The 19,331-nt window shown below is 51.6% G+C and overlaps 9 protein-coding genes across 9 annotated transcripts; 3 read left to right on the top strand and 6 right to left on the bottom strand.

Annotated features, from left to right (window-relative positions):
* Positions 1–763: 763 nt before the first annotated feature.
* H257_18318 (hypothetical protein) lies at positions 764–1,479 on the bottom strand (the record flags this gene model as incomplete). The annotated part of the gene is made up of 2 exons (XM_009847354.1): positions 764–891; positions 939–1,479. The coding sequence occupies 2 exons, from the start codon at positions 1,477–1,479 to the stop codon at positions 764–766; spliced, it is 669 nt and encodes a 222-aa protein (XP_009845656.1).
* Positions 1,480–1,619: 140 nt separating this feature from the next.
* On the top strand, positions 1,620–6,219 carry H257_18317 (hypothetical protein; the record flags this gene model as incomplete). The annotated part of the gene is made up of 4 exons (XM_009847353.1): positions 1,620–2,459; positions 3,481–4,297; positions 4,836–5,078; positions 5,129–6,219. 4 exons carry the CDS (start codon positions 1,620–1,622, stop codon positions 6,166–6,168), a joined length of 2,940 nt encoding a protein of 979 aa, XP_009845655.1. The 3' UTR covers positions 6,169–6,219.
* Positions 6,220–6,402: 183 nt separating this feature from the next.
* On the bottom strand, positions 6,403–7,600 carry H257_18316 (hypothetical protein; the record flags this gene model as incomplete). The annotated part of the gene is made up of 2 exons (XM_009847352.1): positions 6,403–6,773; positions 6,830–7,600. The coding sequence occupies 2 exons, from the start codon at positions 7,598–7,600 to the stop codon at positions 6,468–6,470; spliced, it is 1,077 nt and encodes a 358-aa protein (XP_009845654.1). The 3' UTR covers positions 6,403–6,467.
* Positions 7,601–7,661: 61 nt separating this feature from the next.
* Positions 7,662–10,002, top strand: H257_18315 (hypothetical protein). The gene is made up of 6 exons (XM_009847351.1): positions 7,662–8,373; positions 8,425–8,568; positions 8,616–8,875; positions 8,934–9,372; positions 9,431–9,611; positions 9,662–10,002. Exons 1-6 carry the CDS (start codon positions 7,740–7,742, stop codon positions 9,939–9,941), a joined length of 1,938 nt encoding a protein of 645 aa, XP_009845653.1. The 5' UTR covers positions 7,662–7,739; the 3' UTR covers positions 9,942–10,002.
* H257_18314 (hypothetical protein) lies at positions 9,981–12,054 on the bottom strand. The gene is made up of 3 exons (XM_009847350.1): positions 10,680–12,054; positions 10,291–10,605; positions 9,981–10,230 (listed from the first exon to the last, which is right to left on the bottom strand). The coding sequence occupies exons 1-3, from the start codon at positions 12,003–12,005 to the stop codon at positions 10,051–10,053; spliced, it is 1,821 nt and encodes a 606-aa protein (XP_009845652.1). The 5' UTR covers positions 12,006–12,054; the 3' UTR covers positions 9,981–10,050.
* Positions 12,055–12,635: 581 nt separating this feature from the next.
* H257_18313 (hypothetical protein) lies at positions 12,636–16,912 on the top strand. Its single transcript, XM_009847349.1, has 10 exons — positions 12,636–12,890; positions 12,936–13,310; positions 13,367–13,951; positions 14,002–14,370; positions 14,413–15,069; positions 15,345–15,496; positions 15,553–15,684; positions 15,735–16,016; positions 16,468–16,689; positions 16,736–16,912. Exons 1-10 carry the CDS (start codon positions 12,653–12,655, stop codon positions 16,880–16,882), a joined length of 3,159 nt encoding a protein of 1,052 aa, XP_009845651.1. The 5' UTR covers positions 12,636–12,652; the 3' UTR covers positions 16,883–16,912.
* Positions 16,913–16,916: 4 nt separating this feature from the next.
* Positions 16,917–17,725, bottom strand: H257_18312 (hypothetical protein). The gene is made up of 4 exons (XM_009847348.1): positions 17,652–17,725; positions 17,486–17,603; positions 17,337–17,421; positions 16,917–17,136 (listed from the first exon to the last, which is right to left on the bottom strand). Exons 1-4 carry the CDS (start codon positions 17,703–17,705, stop codon positions 16,968–16,970), a joined length of 426 nt encoding a protein of 141 aa, XP_009845650.1. The 5' UTR covers positions 17,706–17,725; the 3' UTR covers positions 16,917–16,967.
* H257_18311 (hypothetical protein) lies at positions 17,709–18,347 on the bottom strand. The gene is made up of 2 exons (XM_009847347.1): positions 17,915–18,347; positions 17,709–17,871 (listed from the first exon to the last, which is right to left on the bottom strand). The coding sequence occupies exons 1-2, from the start codon at positions 18,304–18,306 to the stop codon at positions 17,802–17,804; spliced, it is 462 nt and encodes a 153-aa protein (XP_009845649.1). The 5' UTR covers positions 18,307–18,347; the 3' UTR covers positions 17,709–17,801.
* Positions 18,348–18,367: 20 nt separating this feature from the next.
* On the bottom strand, positions 18,368–19,149 carry H257_18310 (hypothetical protein; the record flags this gene model as incomplete). Its single annotated transcript, XM_009847346.1, has 1 exon — positions 18,368–19,149. One exon carries the CDS (start codon positions 19,147–19,149, stop codon positions 18,415–18,417), a length of 735 nt encoding a protein of 244 aa, XP_009845648.1. The 3' UTR covers positions 18,368–18,414.
* Positions 19,150–19,331: the final 182 nt, after the last annotated feature.

The following is a 19,331-nucleotide window of genomic DNA, read 5'->3' as shown; positions in this document are numbered from 1 at the left end:
GTTTTGTGGAATCGAGAGAGATGGAATTGACATAGTGGATATTATCTGTTTTATTCAAGCGCAATAAAATTGACACGACCATCTTCTATTTGAACCTCGCCACAATAGCTAGGACAGAAAATCTGCTCAAGGCACAAATGGCATACCATGAGCATTTCCGTAGTAGTCATGGTTGCAGGATCGCGCCAAGTGAATGACACTGGGACCCAAGCAGGTCGATTAATCCAGTCAGGCCTACCCGACGATGCTTCAGCCACGAGCAGCCTCGTTTGCTATTGATGTAAAAAATCATGATAAGTGTATTCGAGCTATGATTCATACCTGCTGCAGTTGATTGACTGGTAAATGTTGTAAAGAAGTAAGTACTTCCTTGCCATCGCGCGGGCGGTCGAAGTTATCCTTAACCAGGTAAGCAGTCACATCGAACAAGGCTCCAGAGGCGAAGTATTGCTCGTTCGGCCTTTGAATGCGTACGAATGAATTGTCAGGTCTTTGGCCATTGATATGAATGACCTACAACAGTTTTTGAGTACAAGTATCATTCACATTACAACATACAGCCACGGTGCCCTGCGCAACATTCACAAACTCGTGGATCGCTTTAAACATCTTTGTCTTCTTTCGAGTGATAGTGCGGGCATGAGACGCTCTCTTCGTGACAAGAAACTCCGTGTGGTCAACGCAGCGTACAACTCGTTGGAGTAGTACGGGAAATGGCACACTCTCTAATAGGCCTTTAGTTCTGACGTCATATTAGCGTTCTCTACGTACGTGCGTGCAAGTTGACCAGCGAAGGGTGTATTCCTTTTTCCTTACACTCATCAGCAAGTGTGCGAGCTAAATTGTACGCCTTGTCGCCCGGGCGGTACCATTCAAGCAGCATCATCGTATCTACAACATGTTTATTCAAATATTCAACAATTAGTAGTACAGTGTACCTGGAACACTGTGCTTTAAGTTGTCCCACATGGCCCAAAGCATCACTTTTGCACACGGCTGCGAAGCGAATTCCCAGGCTGCTGCTTTCGTCAATGGATAGTCATCCAGAAAAGGTCCCGAAATGTCTGACGCAGAGCAAATCTTTTGGACTGTTCCAAGTGCAGTGTGAGGTTTCGTACGAACTGCTTTTCGTTCGAATACCCAGAATGTCGGCATGGCGTTTTCGGAGGCAGCAATCGGAGGACCAAGCGGCACAGGCTGGGGTGCATTCCACGGGGGTAACGTAGACGTGGGCAGCGTAGACGCTTGCCATGCAAGGTGTTGCTGGAGCCATATCGCCCATGACTCGGGGACGATGGAAGGAAAGTCGGCAACATTGAGCCTTGTCATGTCTGGAGGGCCACCGTCGAAGAGTTGGGTCGTCATACGTTGTTGTAAGTCCGTCTTCGACACGCCACGATTCGCAGACACGTTCGCCCACCGTAAGATTGTAATCATGTCTGCAACCTTGAGGTCCCAGCCGGCTATGGGCAAGACCATGGCAACAAGAGGAAATTAACAGTATTGGTTTACAAGATGATTTCGTGTTTGTGGATTATTTCACAACGAATATTATTACATGTGCTACGTACCTATTGTCAAGTGTATTTAATTAAATCTTCCTATTCAATACCAAGTCCATGCGACTCCAAGCCCCTGTCGTGATCACTGGTACAGCCCCCCCCGGTTTTCCCCCTTGTGATTGCCAACCCCTGGTCGAACCAGTTCCCTCATCGGCTCTAATCGACCTATCAGAAGACTTGTCGGACGAGCACCATGCCCTTGTTGCGCAAACCATGACATCGTTCCATCACATAGCAACCAACTTGTACAAAGGCGACCAACGAATCTTGGAGTTATGGCGTGGCGATTTCCCAGTTCCCAACCCCAATCTGGTTCCTCTTCCCCGGACCCCCATGGCAAGGCAATGCAGCTGCTGGATGCAAAACAATCGAGGCAAAGCAGCGACGTGCAATACTCAGGACTGTATCAACTTTGCGGAGTACATCTTTTGTCCCGAGAACTGCAAATCTCGCCGACTCTGCGGCAATCAAGCCTTTGGCGACCACCCACTTGCGGTTCCGCACGAAGTTTTCGTTACCAAGTCGACTGGCCTTGGAGTGCGAGCGATGGCAAGCATTGCGCGTGGATGCTCCGTAATGGAGTACATTGGCGAGGTGATCAAGAAAGCCGAATTTGAGTCGCGCTATGCAAGCATGGTCGAAGCCGGAGAGGTAGATTTCTACTTCTTGAGCCTCCGTGATGAATGCTTCATTGATGCCCGAAATTACTCCAACAACTCCCGCTTTATCAATCACTCCTGTGAACCAAACTGTGCCATTGAAGTCTGGAAGGACAGTGGCGTCAAGCGGGCGGTCATTGTTGCGCTCGACGATATCGGACGTTTGGAGGAACTGACGTTCGATTACAATTGGTGGGATACGTTTGATGCCGCGAACTTCCAGTGTCGTTGCGGCAAAGTAAGTTGTACTCGTAGTCAACGTCGTTAATCTGAAGAAAGAAACACATTTAACTTTTCGTTTTCGGTGAGATGTCCTAGCTATTGAAGCCACAGTTGTCGCGATATTAAATGCACACTAATACGACGCGATTATTCTGCTTGCAGAGTTCCAACTTTTAGTTTCCACAAAAACGTCCCAACATTTTATATTCCACAATAACAAACAATGTCAGTTCCAACTTTTTTGATTCCACAAAAACGTACAATATCAGTTTGCATCAGTTTCCAACTTTTTAGATTCCACAAATACGCATTCCACAAAAACGGACAATGTCAGTTCCAACTTTTTCACTTCCACAAAGATGTACAGTAATTTCAGTTCCAACTTTTATCCACTTACGTGTGTGTGTGTGTGTAAGCAGTCGACATGTCGTCACACTCACGCAGAATCCCAGGCTACTCCGGAGTATTCATCAGGTACAAATCAGTCCCGAATTGAGCCCGTTGGACGACCGTAATGCTTCCTCCTAATGGTTGCATGTGTTGCATTATACTTTGAAGTATATTACTATTTACTCGGAGTATAGTACAATATGTACTACAAAGTACCGTATTAGACTTCGTATTATTTTGTTCTATTATACTTTAACATGTCAAAGCTAACGTAAGTTAACATGAAGTTTGTCATAAGTTACGAGATACACTGCCACCAATCGGAGGAAGTACTTAAGTACACTATGCACGTTTACTTCGGGTCACCAGGCTCCCGCTGCAGCGTCTTATGGCACTATCTCTTATCCACGCGCTCGCATCAGGACCCCAGCCATTCATCGTGTTATTTAGGGTATTTTGAGGATTCCTCAAACGTGGCGTTGTCCGGATATTGTTCAAGAGGTACAGTACATACAGTTGCTTTCGAAAAGTCAATCTCACTACTTGACTTTTTCGACAGGCTTTTTGGCCAAAATATGCTGTCCAAATGTAACGTTTGAACGCATTTAAAACCACGTTTTATACAATAACGTGATTGTGGTCGTGAGTACGCCATGTACTGGCACCAGGCTTTCCTTTCCACCACCATTTGCGAATTTCAAATCGACGTCATGAGTTCCATGGCGCGCGTGTGGGGCGCGATGGCGCGGGGCGGCGTTGGACCCTCGTCCCTTCGGCGGCGGAAGGCAACATCCCTCTTGATGCATCGCGCCACTGGGTTTCAGCCGCGTCCGTCCTTGTCACGTCCGTGGCACTTGCATGTGGCTGGCCTTTCCACCGACAACATCAAGACGACCAAGCACAATGAGCCGCCTTCCACGTCGTCCAAAGAAATCCTGACGTCTCTTGCGAGCTACCTGTGGCCGCATGGAACGTCCAAGGAAGCGTTGGCGGTCAAGTCGCGCGTCGCCGTGTCGGTGGGCCTTCTCGTCGCCGGCAAACTCATCAACATCCAAGTGCCGTTTCTGTTCAAAGAGCTCGTGGATCTCATGGGGACGTCTGCCACATCCCCCGAAGCCGCGCTTGTTGCCGTCCCCGTCAGTCTCGTCCTTGGGTACGGCCTCGCGCGGTTCTCTGCGAATGCGTTCCAGGAACTCCGCGCAGCGGTGTTCGCCAAGGTCGCCCAGGGCACCATCCGTCAAGTGGGCCGCCGCGTGTTTGAGCACCTGCACACCCTCGACCTGCGCTTCCACTTGAACCGGCAGACCGGCGCGCTGGCCCGCACGATCGACCGCGGCAGTCGGTCCATCGACTTTGTCCTGCGTAGTCTGCTCTTCAGCGTCGTGCCCACGGCGTTGGAGATTGGTCTAGTGTCGGGAATCATGGCGCACCAGTTTGGCTGGGAGTATGCCGCCATCACCATGGGTACACAACTGCACAGATCTCCTTCGATATATATATATTGGATCATGTTGGAATACAGTGTAAAATGTGTTCATATATATTTGCATTGTAGGTATATATATATATATATTGAGTCTTGTTTGGAAGTATTGGATTGATGTATATCAATGGGTCTGTGTGAATACCTTGTATATATATATATATTGGACCATGTTTGAGAGTATTTGAGAGTATATATATATATATATTGGGCCACACCTGATTGATAGCTTGGTAAGGACATGTTTATCTATTGGGTCATTTTGGAAAGCATATATTTATATATATATCGGATGTACTGTAGATATATATATATACATTCTGTTGGAGCGCAATATATATATATATATATATATATATATTGGATGTACTGTAGATATATATATTTTTTTTTTTTTTGGGACATTCTTGAAAGCATACATATATATACATTGGGTATCATCATTTTGAAAGCAATATATATATATATATATAGGTTGAAAAAGTGCCATGTATGTTAATCTGTAGATTTGTTACATAGGAACGTTGACGGCGTACACTGGGTTTACGATTGTGGTGACGCAGTGGCGGACGGACATTCGTCGTCGCATGAACAAGCTCGAGAACGAGGCGTCGGGTCACGTGATTGACTCGCTCATGAACTACGAGACGGTCAAGTACTTTAACAACGAAGCGCACGAAGCCACCAAGTACGACGCGACCATACAGCAGTACCAGGACGCGTCTCTAACGACCCAGACCAGCCTCTCGTTTCTCAACGCTGGTATGAGTCACACACACATAATAATAAGCATGGGTCATACATGAGTGTAGGTCAAAACGCCATCTTTTCGGCGGGGCTCACGGCCGTCATGTACTTGGCCACGCAAGGTATTGTGGACGGACACTTGACGGTGGGGGACCTCGTGCTCGTGAACGGGCTCTTGTTCCAGCTCAGCATTCCGCTCAACTTTATCGGGTCTGTCTACCGCGACGTGCGGCAGAGTGTCGTGGACATGGAGGCCATGTTTGCGCTGCAAGCGGTGCCGTCGAGCATCCCCCCGCCATCGTTTGCCACGTCATCATCCTCCTCTTCTTTAACCCGATCGCCCAAGTCGATTACGTTTGAAAACGTATCGTTTGGGTATCGACCCGACCAGCCGATCCTGAACGGCACGTCGTTCACAGTACCCGCGGGGCGGACGGTGGCGGTCGTGGGCTCGAGCGGGTCGGGCAAGTCGACCATCCTTCGGCTCTTGTACCGATTTTACGACGCCGACGGCGGCCGCGTGCTCGTCGACGGCGCGGACGTCAAGGACCTCCCGATAGACGACTTGCGGCGGTTGATTGCCGTGGTGCCGCAGGACACGGTGCTTTTCAACGACTCGATTGCGTACAACATTGGGTACGGTAACCTCAGCGCATCCCGCGATGACATTGTACATGCGGCCAAAGTGGCGCAGATCCACGACTCGATCGTGCAGTTTCGCGACGGGTACGACACCAAGGTGGGCGAGCGAGGACTCAAGCTGAGCGGCGGAGAGAAGCAGCGCGTGGCCATCGCCCGTGCCATGCTCAAGGACGCGCCCGTGCTCCTCTTTGATGAGGCTACGAGCGCGCTGGACTCGGAGACGGAGCATGAAATCGTCAAGCAGTTCAAGGCCATTGGATTGCACAAGACGACTGTGATCATCGCCCATCGACTGAGCACGATCCAGGATGCTGATGAGATTGTCGTGTTGGACAAGGGCCGCGTGGTGGAGCGAGGGACGCATGTCGAGTTGGTCGACCGCCAAGGCGGCAAGTACGCGGAAATGTGGCACCGACAGCAGCACTCCAAAGCCAGTCGGCATGGAGACAAGGAAAAAGAGTAGGTGGATATGGACAATGTATGATGATATATCCAAGGGTTGAGATGTTGTACATCTGTCATGTACTATCGACTGGAGGATGCCAGATGGGACAACACGGGTAGTATATATTTCCAAGTGGACGATGCGGACAGGTCGTCACATGGCGACGCCATGTGCTTGGAGCGAAGTCCTATTGCGAGGTCGTACAGTGTATTGTGAGGTCGTACAGTGTATCGCGAGGTCGTACAGTCCATGGAGACAAGATTGCCAAGTAACGTTACTCGTAGTGGAATAGAGAGTACTGTAGTCCTCTAGGTTAGTTAGACCCATGCATATTTGTCGTTGGCGAGCCATAGGACAGGGTGGTGGACGGTGTCGTGGCCATTGGACACGAGCAGCGACGGCAGGGATTCCGTCCGAGTTTCCACAGACGAAAGCAATTGGTCGTCCAGCCAGGCTGGATGGGGGTTCCATGTGACCACCGACGCCAAGTGCCACTGGCGCGCTTCGACCAGGGCGGCGTCCATGAGGACAGCAAATGTCGCGGCGGTGGCGGCATGGCAGCGCAGGATCGAGAGCACGTTGCTCTTGAAGTCATGCGTCCAGAGGATGAACGCATCGTCAGCCTAATGACAAATGAACAGTCGTTGCTAAGCAACTACTAGAGAAACGAGTACAGTACCGAGCAAGTGCCATAAGGACGAGTCTGAAGCCAGACGCCGTGGGAGGTTGGTGGGGATGGGAACGATGTCTTGGTGCGGGCGTAATAGGCGGCACGCGCATGGAACCAGAGCACGACCGACGGCGTCAGCTCAAAGTACACGGCGGACGAACAAGTGAGCTGCTGCATGCGAGTGACGTCTGCCTGGCACACTTGGGCCAACACATCCAACGAGTCGACGGCAGTGACCGACGGCGGACGGGATGTGGACAACATCGCATGGGTCGACGGAAGTACGAGCTGCTCGGAAGCATGGACAGCCCATCCTTTGGACGCGTAGAACGAAGGCCCAATGTCGGAATAGAGGTTGGAGATCACTAAATTGACGGAAGAAGCATTGTCGGGTTGGTGTTGCTGCTGGTCGGCGCGCATGTACGCAAGAACGAGACGGAGCATGATGGACGCATACCCTTTCTTGCGGTGCTGTTCGGGGGTGTACACAGATCCAACGCTGTACCCATACAAGCGGGCACCGTTGTACCACACTGGTCGCTTGAACACCTCCACGTAGCACAAGATGTCGACTGTCGATGGAGTCGTCGCTGGGACCAGGACGTAGCCAGTGAGGGATTCTTTCGCAAAGGCGGATGCACACAAGGCATGCTCTCGGTCCAAGTACTCGTCCAGCGTCAGGAGTGGCGCGCCCCATGAGCTGTACGTGTACTTATCTGCCTCCAGCTGCTGTGCCTCGGACGCCGGCACAAGGACGTATGCAGTGTCACTTTCCGCCATGCTCGAAAACTCAAAATGACAATGGGTATCCGGAAACACACTAATATCCGGATATGACGATCAAAACGAGACCAGTAACTGCAACGAAACGGTGCGCAGCCAGGTCACCTCCATCTTGAGAGGTATTTCTAATTGAGACATGCAGCACAAGGCGGCGGCGGTCGAGCGGCAGCCGTCGGGCACGAACGTGCTTCTCCCCAGTGCCACCACACCGCCAGACTGCATCATCTGTCGCGCATGCAAGCAGCCCGTGCACCTCGACGATATTGGCGACCACGACTGCAAGACCAGCACCAGTGCACCACCACCCTCTCGTCCGGGTGCTTCGAAAGAACCCAACGCGTCGACTCTTGCATCCCGCCCGTCCTTGAACGGGTTGATTCCTTCGTTGCAGCCCCCCGCGGTAGTCGTGTCGGCACCAGAACAACCTGCCAAACCGTCCGGCGTGATGAAACCTCCGCTGCTCACGCGCAAGTCGTCCGCGTCGTCCAACCAGACCGCCGACATCCAAGCCCATGTGACCCAGGTCACCGTCAGCCAACAGGGCTTTGCCACGTATCGCATCTCGTCGAGTCTGTGGCCCAACGGACCTCAATTCACCGTCGACCGCCGCTACCGCGACTTTTACGCGTTTGCGACGCTGTTGCAGCTCATGCTGAGTCCATCCTCCACGTCGCCCCATGCGATGTGGGTCAAGCTGCCGCCCAAGACGTACTGCAGCCGCAACACATTGACCGACGGGTTCTTGCTGCGTCGTAAGGCTGGCTTAGAAGGTGCCACGTCACGGCAATGCATGCATACATGTCATTGAAATACATGACTAGGGTTCCTCTCCACGGCCATCGACATGCTCTTGAACCCGAAAACCACCGCCGGTCCCGCCCACAAGCGCACGCTCACGCAAATGCATGTGTTGCGGGAATTCCTCGGCATCCCCGCCGCGCGCGACGTCCACGGCGCCGTCCGAGGTAGGGCTTTCTTGCACTTATATGCTTGTCTAATGTTGCCCGGAAAGACTTGAAACGACTCGGGTTGACCTCGGACGGATGGACGCGAGTACAAACACTTGGCGTGCAGGACCATGTCTTTGAGCAAGTAGTTGACGGCTTCAACACCATCAAGCGCGTGGCCACGCTGCCGTTCCCAGCCCGCGCCATCTTCGACCTGCTGGTGCTTCCTCCGCATCAAGTGACCGCGTTCAATCCGAACGTCGTCGGCGGGAGCATTCTCCGAAAAGAATCCACGTCCATGTGGGTCGAACACGTGCAACTCAAGGTACTAGTAGTATTACTAGTAGTATGTACGCGATCCAAATTGTGACCAATCATCGTAGACGTTGTGGCTTCACTCGGGCGTGGACTGCGTGAACGTCAAGAGCTGGCGGTTGGAACCGAATGGCTCGATTGTTGTCGTGTCGATTCCTGCCGCGTCCGCCGACTGTCCGCCGCAGGTGACCGCGACGGCCCAAGGCGTCCTCACGGGATGGATCTTGGCTCCGGTGACGACTCCCGAGGATGATTCGACGGTGGTGACCATGGTGACTCAAATGGACTTGCGCCGGCATCTCGGGCCGAATTCGACGTGGAACAAGTTGGCGCTGCGCAATTACGCCATGGACATCACGTACATTCATAAACACCTCGAGAAATCGTTTGAGAAAGCGTACTACGACGCGGTGGGCCCGCTCGTGTCGGCCGACGAGTTGCACTCGCTGACATTGCACCCCCAAGACATGCAGAAACCCGTCGTCGCAGGCAACAAGGACCCCAAAGGTAACAAACACAATCTACATCATCACATGCTACGACTCCTTCATGACCTGTGAACTAGTGTTTTTGCTGTGCCAGCAGATCGAGCCGCAGTTCTGCTTGTTGATCCACAAGAACACGAACCGCAATGCGTTGATACTGAAGCTGCATCAAGTGTCGACTGACGGCGGCGACGACCAAGTGCATGCGAAGGACCCTCTTGTTGGCGAATGGGTCATGTTTGAAAAGACCAAAAACCCTCGGTGCGTGGTCGATCTGTCTGTACATACGTGTGACGTGGTAGTATTACTAGCCAACCCATGAGCACCCTCGAACGCAACACGACGTATCAGTGGACTGCCAAGCATTTGGGCCAGGGAGTGCATGCGATATCGTTCGGCATGCTCAAAGGCCGGACGTTCCAGCTGCGCAACCAGCAAGGGTACAGTTTGTATGGCACGGTCAACGGCAAGCCCAACGTCGTGCTCAAGCGGTTCTACCTGACATTTGCGCCGTCCATGGTGGGGCTGGGCCAACTGGACAAGGTTGAGCTCGTGGGCGACACGGAGACGGAGGTCGTGTTCGTGCGTTAATGCATAGTCCGTACTCGATAGAATCATAACACTCATAATATTTGTACTATTGTCAAACGAGAGTGGAATAAAGTAACCAAACACATAACGATATATCGAATTGACCGTCTTATTGCAGTTGGAGCATCTTTTCCTCCAACGAAGCGGCCCAGTTGTCATAGTTGTTCAAAATCGCTTTCGATTCCGAGTTGTCGGCCCCTGTCACAGACGTCATGGGCTCAACTTGGCCTTCCACGCCTTGGACTTCCGCGGCATCCACTGGCTTGTCCACGCACTTTGACGGCGATCTCTACACCATGCACATCACCGTGTGGGTTAGTCACGACCCCACGGGGAATGACAAGAGAACCTGAAGCGTTGGCGACGATGGACGACGCAGACTCATGCGACGGTTGGACTCGGCGGCGCTACCTTGGATGTTTGGCTTGAACGTGCACTCTTTCTGCTCGAGTTGTTCTTTTCGCTTTTCCCGGTCTTCCAAGATCTGTTTCTTGTCGTTTGAGAGGCGCTCCCACACGGGTTCCGTCGGCAAGTCCTTGAGGATGATCGCCGGATCGACCAACACTTGGGGCTTGAACGTACACTCTTCCATCTCTTTTTTGAGTTTTTCCTGTTCGGCCAAGTCGAGCATTTCTTGCTTTTTCTTGGTTTCGTCGTACAATCGCTACAGATATGTAGATGGTACGTACATACCACAAAACGTTTACAACTTCCACGACACACAAGTTATGAACGTACGTCAAATATGCTGCCTCTACGCTCCAGTCCCGCGGTGGTTGGCGTGGCGAGGATCTCGGGCTTGAAGGTACACACTTGGGATTCCAAATCGAGCTTCTTTTGCTCCCGCTCCACCGCTTGGGTTTGCTGCAACTCCTTGTTGAAGAGACGTTCGTGGAAGGGTACTTTGTCGGGCTTATTCGCAGCTTTGGCCGCATTCGGGTGGTGCTTGGGCTCGTTGATCGCCGGACGGAACGTCGACTCCTGGACTAGTTTATCTTCTTTCGCCTTGCGCAACGCGTCGAGGCGTTCGTTCTTTTTCTTGTCGGCTTCGTGCAACCGGTCAAAGAACGACTTGTCCCCGCCGGCGGCCTTGCCTTTGGCAGTCGCCGTCGTGTGCGGTTTGAACGAGCACTCGGCCATTTCGAGCTCGGCCTTTTTGCGCTCTTTTTCGAGCCGCTTTTGCTTTTGCAAGTCGGCGTCGTACAACGGCTGTTGCTTTGGTGGCGACTTGGTCTTTTTGTTGATCTTGGGCTGGAAAGTACACTCGACGGCATCCTTCTTCTCGAGTTCTTTTTTCTTTTCCTCGCGTTTGGCTTCGATTTCCTGGTGGTTCTTGTACAACTCTTCCACGCGCGACGTCGACTTGGAGACGTCGGTGTCGTGGCGGGCCGACAACCGACGGGACAGGTTCGAAATCTCGGGTTTGTATGTGAACTGCGCTTCGAGATTCTGCTTCAACTCCTCCTTCCGCCGCGCCATATCTTCGGCTTGCTCGTGCAGTGCCAGGAACCGATCTTTCTCCGTCGCATCTTCGCGCTTGGACGGCGTGCGATTGATCGTGGGTTTGAACGTGCACTCTTCCTTGGGTTGTCGATACAGATTGTCGCGTTTTTCTTTGAGTTCCATCGCTTTGCTGTAGAGACGATTAGCCATGTCGTCCTTTTGACTTGGTGACATGGACTTGCGCTTCGCAGGTGATACTTCCGTGCCCATGGGAGCGGGAGGCGGAGTGTGCTCCATGTCCAACTCGAACTTGGACGGGGATGCAGCCGCCTTGCGAACAGGGATCTTGGACGGCGACAAGGTCAAAATGTCTTTGATTTCTTCCACCATGTGCGACATCTTCTCGACGGGAATGTCGTCGGATGATCCTTCCAACGTAGAAAGGACGGCCGGCGACACCAGTTCCGTGGGGATGGGGGTGTCGTGTCCTGCAGCTGCGTCCTTCAAGGAAGTGACATCTGCACCGAGGGGTCCACTTGCATCCTGCGGTAGAGGTGTAACGGCAACGGCGCCTTGGGGGTCCATGGAGATGGTGGTGGCGGCGGCACTGACGTCGGTCATATGTGAACCCGCGCGCTCTTTTTGGAATGCGCCAAACGTTCGATGTGTGTGGGATAATATAATGAAATAGCTCACTACATGGAACGGTTTCAGTTTTCCATACAAACGTTCATATCAAAGATTTCATTATTATTCCGAACGGCGCGCTAAACATAGCTCCTCCGCCTTTTCGAACAACATTGATGCGTCCTCAGTACGTCGACGATCAAGAGATGGGGAAAGGAGAGGAGTGATGGAGCGACGACATGGGATACGATTCGTGATGGAATCGTCATCTCGGTGAAAGCTATCACTCGATACGTCCGTGACAAGCAACCCTGCGCCACTATGTTGGCTGAATCACAGCTATGTGTCACATAGGGCATTCGCCGAAAGAAAAGCAGTCACACAACACATAAAGCTCTGCGAGGAATGGGCCTTTCATTTCCATTGTCGATCGACAAGGCAAGACGTCAGTATGGACACAAGTCGTGAAGCGCTTTCGGCCGCCATTATGATGCACAGGCATCGATCTTGCATGTTCACGCGCCGGTTGTGATTCTTGAATTCGATGGCGTTTATGGGTAGTTTTATATCAGCTCGGTTTTGAAACCGCCATTTTATCCGGAGGCCCGGATACACAAAGCGGTGCAGTTCGATCAAGTCGCATGCTGGGACCTCGATGTGTTTGGATGGTCTTTCTCGTCGCCTTCGTGCACGTCACAGCAGGAATTGACACTGCCAACAAGACATTGTCGTGCATCGCGCAGTGTGCGCAGACATGCGACTGCCCCATCAGTTCCAACGGTGATGTCTGTAGCAATCGCGGCGCGTGCATAGGCGGCACCTGCCGCTGCACCGCCGGCTTTGGCAGCACCAACACGTCCGTCGGAGTGTGTGATGTTGGTATGTCCGGACACTCCGTGTAATATGCTTCACTCGTGTCGATAGAGTATGCCTCCCTGAACAGCAGCACGTACCTGTTCGTCCTGATCACGTCGTGTGTGTGCGGCCTCCTCGCGTACAATGCGTCGCTGCTGTACCTGTACTACGTAAACGACGCTCTGTTCCAGAAGTCCCGTCCTGCGTTTGCGCATGTCATGAACGTAGGCACGGTCGCCATCGCCATATCTATCGGGGTGGCGGCGTCAATCGTGGCCGACCCGCTTTCGTGTTCAGTGCTCTGGTGCGTCGCCGACCTGTCGTTTGTGCTGGTGTTTGGAACGATTATGCTACGCTTGTACCGCAACATGTGTGTATTGCTGTCGTCGTCAAAAGGCCCGCCCATCAAGTTTCCAGACAAGTGGGTCTTTGCCCTTCTTGGAGGTACTGGTGCATCCTACCTTCACCTCATATGCATGCGTCATGGTCGTTCTGTCCAGGTCTGCTGGCAGTGGAAGTGGGTCTCTTGGTTGGCATATGGGCGTGGCATGGCTTCGACGTGGACGATACTCCGCCGTGGCTGAATGCGGACGGGGTCACATTCACCAAGTTCCAAGGGTGCTACCTTCGCTCGAGCACATCTGGGATTGTGCTCATCGTCCCCAAAGGAGCGAATCTGATGGCTATCCTCGCGTTAGCCCTTCAGCTCCGCCGCAACAAGACGGAGGAGCGCGACATGACCAAGCTAGCGTCGGCCATCGGCCTCACGTTGGGGCTATGGGCCATCGGACTGTCCGTGTATGTCACAGCCCAACAGGCGTACGGTGATATGTTCTACCTCTGCCTCGTCTTTCTGCTGCTGCTTCCGTCCGCCATGGTCGTCGGCGTCACCACGTACCCAAAGTGGGTCGAAATCCATCGCCAAACTTCGGCAGCCAGTGCCGCCGTCCGCCCCAGCACGAAGGCCGATTTGAACTTGTTTCTCCACCATATTGACTGGCACGACGTCAGTCAAGTGGAAGACGCTGAAAGACAACTCAACGAGTACCTTGCCCACCGCGATCCGCTCCACGGCCTCGACATGGGTATATAAATATATATATATTATTAATATATATCTACTAACGTTATGTAGGCACGGTGCTCATGCTCTTGTCCGACCAAGTGCGGCATCGAGGCATCCGCCGGCTAGCCGTCGGCCAACTGCACCATGCCGACTTGAACTCGGTTGCGCTGTACCTGCCGCAACTCGTGCAAGCGCTAAAGTACGATCTGGACGGGCATGACGTGGCAACATCTCCTTTCGTGGCAGTGTTACTCCGGTGTGCGATGTTGTCGGTGGAGATTGCACATGCATTTCACTGGAGTGTGGTCGTGGAGCTGCAAAACCAAGTCGCAGTTGTAGTCGATGACATGGAGGTTCAGTACCAGGACCGACCGACCAAGCCGTTCTTCCTCGCGCTGCACGCCCACTTTGTCGACACGTTGGCAGGAACTGAGCACGGTAGGTACTAGTAGTATTACTAGTACTAGGTGTCACTATTAGGGGACTTGGTGCGGCATGCGTGTACGATGGTCACGTTCTTGTCGGATGTGTACGCCCAGATGACCCAGCAAAATCACCGCGTGGACGCTACGTCCATGACAAGTCAGCTGCGGGAGGCGCTGGCGTATCCGGATGCCAAGTTTGCGTCGCTTCATCCGTTGTACCCGTCCATATGGGTGCAGGGCTTTGACCCGGCGCAGAGCTTTGTGTTTAAGAGCAGCGCCAGACCCATGAAGGTGCAGCTGGTGGTGGACCACACCGCCCAGCTGGAGCACATCACGGTCGACATGACCGAGCAGACGAGACGCCAGCCAGCGACGGACGCGTCGCATGTCCTCCCAAGTTTGTACACGGTGGAAGTCACGTTCGCTGGGGTTCGGGGCCTGGTGGTTCCGACCTTTGACCAGTGCTGCTTTCGCGTGGACGTCCAAGGACACGTCCAGTCGTGTGATGTCGACGCCAACGGATGTGGTCAGGTCCAGTTGGAAGTTGGCACTTATTTGCCAGACGTGGTCGAAGTGACCCTCGTGGATACTACTAGTATTACTAGCCCAAGCAAAAGCAGCCGAAACCTGACTCGTCGTCCGACGGGGGTATTGGAGATCCCGTTGCCGACGATGGAAGCGACCCCCGTCGAGAGGCACATCCCTGGCTCAGGTACATATTGTGCATTTCACCCAAATTTGAGAGTCATTTCACCAATAGCTTTTGAATCAATTTGATCCTATTTAATCTTGTACACATTATACTATACACAGATTAGTATATATGTGGTTTTGCCAATGCGGAGGGGTCAAACGTTTGGATTGGCAGAAATTCGACATGACGCGATTTGATTGGTTCAGGCGGTTCTTTAATCGATTTCGGGGGATCGATTTGACAATACTACATTACATTGAAAACTATGAAAGGTTATGACATTGTCAAGTTAGACGTGTACGTGACGGTGGGGGTGGAGGTGGTGGATACTAGTAGTAATACTAGCCACGTGGCCGAAGACGCGAAACGCGAAGGCCTCAAACGTGCGGTGACCCAAAAGCTGCAATGCACGGTCGCGTCCGTCTCCCCCGGCATCATCTTCAAAGTAAGCACCTCCACCCTCCTACTACTAGTAGTAGTAATACTAGCATGCATTACTAGCGCGGAGACGACTTGCGCCAAGATGCGCTCGTGTTGCAACTTCTTGCGGTTATCGACAACATCTGCACCATACATGGCCCCCTCCGGTTGCACTTTACACTCTACCGCGTCTTGGCTACCAGTGTGAACGAAGTACAGTATTACTAGTAGTATATATTCATCTAATACAAATGCTATTACAGGGCATCACCGAGTTTGTGCCGGACAGTTGCCCGTTGTCGCAGATCCTGCGCGAGAACCACCACAGCATTTTGAGCTTTCTGCAGCGCCACCAGTTTGACGCGGGTGCCGTCAACCATGTGAACCCTGTCGCAATGGACATCTTTGTCAAAAGCGTCGCGGGGTACTGTGTCGCAACGTACGTCCTCGGTGTTGGCGACCGGCACTTGGACAACTTGATGCTGAAACCGTCGGGCCATTTCTTTCATATTGACTTTGGCTTTCTCTTTGGCAACGACCCCAAGGTAATAAGAATACGATTATACTTGTATTTATATATATATATATATAGATGTACGATTACTGGATAGAGAGAGATGGATTAATAGGAATTTATTTTTATTTCTTTATTTATGACCGACCTCCTTGATATTCATAGTACGTATGGGACCATGTAGTAATAATTAAATTGGAACAATAGGAATATTTAAATAGTTGACTTTGATTAATTTGATCAATTTGATTTAGAGATATCATACTGAATGATATAATTCTTTCACGTACTATTGTATTTCACAATGCAGAGGTATCAATCATTGCATGATAGATAGTATCCTTTCTATTCACGTAGATGTACTAATATAATAGTGAGTCGTCGTACTACTACTACTTACGTAGATAGATATGTATACTATATCGGTACTACTAGTACATGTCATGTACAAAGCAAGATTCATGTACATTGTCTCATATTAGCCGTTGCCGCCGCCATTCCGACTGACGCCTGAGATGGTGTTTGCGATGGGGGGGTTAAGTGGGGAGCCATTTCAAAGGTGCATTCAATACGCATGCGAGTGCTTCAACCTCCTGCGGAAGCATGCGCATGTGCTCATGGCCGTGCTCCAGTTGACCAAAGACTGTGGGCTTCCTCACATGCAAACGAGTATGAGCGACGCCAAGGACGCAGCTATCCGCGACGTACGTGTATATATATATATATATTATTTTTATATATATATATTAGGTGGAAAAGAGACTTGTGTTGCACGTGTCGAGTGCAAATGCGACACAGTTCATGACCCAGCTCATGGTCGACTCTCAAAACACACCTACCACGGCGCGCTTGGGGCTTTTGGAGCGCATCCATCAATTGGCGGTGGCGTTAAAGTAATAAATATTCAAAATACGATTATATTCCAAAGATGATTTGATAGAAATAGTATATATACTACGAGGGAAGTTGTTCTAGTAAAGAGTTATCTGAGGCGGAGGTGTTCTAGTAACGAGTCGGCGCTGATAAAGTGGCCAACGACGCACGAGTCGGTGTACCAAAGGCGGTGCCACCACCGCGTGTATGGCGGTACGATGCAGTGAAGGTGGAGATGGTTCACAGAATTGAATGGGAACTGGTGGAACCCAAATACACTACAAAGAGCCACAGTCGACTTTAAATAGTGTTATATTCTGGTGTTTATTACACTGTAAACTGGCAGAAGGATATATTTAACCAATCAGATTGTAGGAAATCAGCATCAGCTTCTAATTAGTGTGTGACTTTAATTACTGTAATACCAAGCACCATCGATCGATCGATTTGTAAAAGGGCAATGTGGACGTGTACTTACTGGCTGTGACGTAGTACTTGGTCGGTAAACAAGACTTGGCACTGCTGGGCTAGCACCATCTTGCCGACCTTGACCATGTATTGCACTAGTAGATAGATGCATATTGATTTGCATGACGATGGACATGTCAGAACAAGGGCGGCATGTACCGAGGGACATGTGCGTTTCTCCGAGCTCGGACGTGTTGTTGATGTGCTGCTTGGGCACAACCAGCACGTGGATGGCGGCGCGCGGGTGGACATTTCGGAATGCCATCACAACGTCGTCCTACTTACCAACCGAAGCTAAGATGATGCAACCATACGGAGAGGGTACTTCGAAGAGAATGCCGTCGGCGGTCATGGGGTCGCAGAAGATGCAGCCGTCCATGTATGTCGGGTATATGTACAGTAGGTATATTAATATATATCTATGACGTCATGCGCTGCCTATTTATAACGGTAACGGGATTACAGTCTCGGGGCGTTATGACGGGCGCCAGTGCGTGACCTCGACGACGTTGCGGTCCAAATCGTGAAAAAAGAGCGACCATTGCCTGCGACAACGATTACAACACGATGCACGAGTTGGGATAGTACCGTCCGTAGTCGAAGAAGTCGACGGCGGCGATCGGGCCGCCCGCGCGCTTGAGGTCGTCCGAGAGAGATGCTTTGATCGCGAGAAAGTCCGCTTCGTCTGTGCATGTGATGGCAAAGTGTGCGCCATTGTGGTCCTGGATGGGAGCTTGCGTTGGTTCCAGCGGCAGGAGCGCGACCTGCGCTGACCCGACGCGAAGGAACGCCGGGTCGAACCCAAAGTCCTTGTCGTCCTTGTACAAGTGCTCGGCGCCCAAGAGAGCCTCATAGAACTGGACAGACTTGCGCACATCTTTGCATACGATGCACACATGGTCCAACGCAGGAGGCCGACGAGCGAAGATGGCGCGCGTGACGCTGCTGAACAATCGACTCGACATTATTGTTACTGCCATATACCAAAATGGAAATTCTGATTTCAATTGTAACCTTTCTGTCCAAAATGATATCAAAATTCAGTGAAATGTTGATATATTTTTGTGTTTTTGATATTTTTTGTAAATTTAGACTGCAACCGGGGCGACGCTATCCTGACACTCATGGACAAGGACCGTTCGAACTTGAGCGCGGGCGGCGGCGATCAGGCCGAGGACTTTCCGATGCTCCTTTCGAAGTTGGGTGCGCAATGTAAAGGCTGTGGCGGTGGAATCCTTTAATGCTGTGTCCACGGTCTGGAGACGCTGTAGGAGATCGGACTTGGACGTAACTAGAGTTGGCACCGAGTGGTCGGCAACCCAAAGTCTGCGCGTCGACTTGTTGATGTACTTGACGCAACTCAGTTGATTCCGCCGCATTTCAGTTCCTGTTCGCTTGCCTCTAACCTGTGTCATGTCCTTGAGATGTCCTCGCTCCCGACGAAGGGATTGAATCTCATCCAGTTCAGCAACGAGTCGGGTAACGTCGCGGCGAAGGTAGTGGAGTTTCTTCGCACAGGCACGGTACATGAGGGGCCAAGTGGTCCATCGCATCGGTGAGAGGCTCCACTTCATTTCATCTGCGAAGGAAAACCCACATGCTTGGCGAATCGACGTGACGATGGACTGATACGCGGTTGGTTGTCCTTGGTTGCTCTCGGTTACGAGCGTGAACAGGTCTGCCGCAAACATGCGCTTCCATACATAGGGATGCTCTATCGTGTCGCGGGTAGTCTTGCATACTCCACGTAGGCGAAACAGGTCGCGTGCATCGAGGTGTGCATACACAACGAAGCGGCACGACTGCGGCAACTGGTTGACCATACGAAATTTTTAGTGTCCGGTAAAGCAAGTGGTAAACGTCGTATATGTTTTAAATCGTATTTAAAACACAATCTGTTTGATCCATCCAACCATAGACCCCTAGTTTAAAATCCCAAAGTTTGTTTCAAACGCGTCTCAAACGCGTGTTTCAAACATCGTTTCGTTCCGCCTTCGCTATAATT

The sequence above is a fragment of the Aphanomyces astaci genome, assembly GCF_000520075.1.
Source record: "Aphanomyces astaci strain APO3 unplaced genomic scaffold supercont1.153, whole genome shotgun sequence".
NCBI classification, from domain to species: Eukaryota; Oomycota; class Saprolegniomycetes; order Saprolegniales; family Verrucalvaceae; genus Aphanomyces; species Aphanomyces astaci.
The sequence above is the reverse complement of the archived record's forward strand: the minus strand, read 5'-3'. Positions and strand labels throughout refer to the sequence as shown.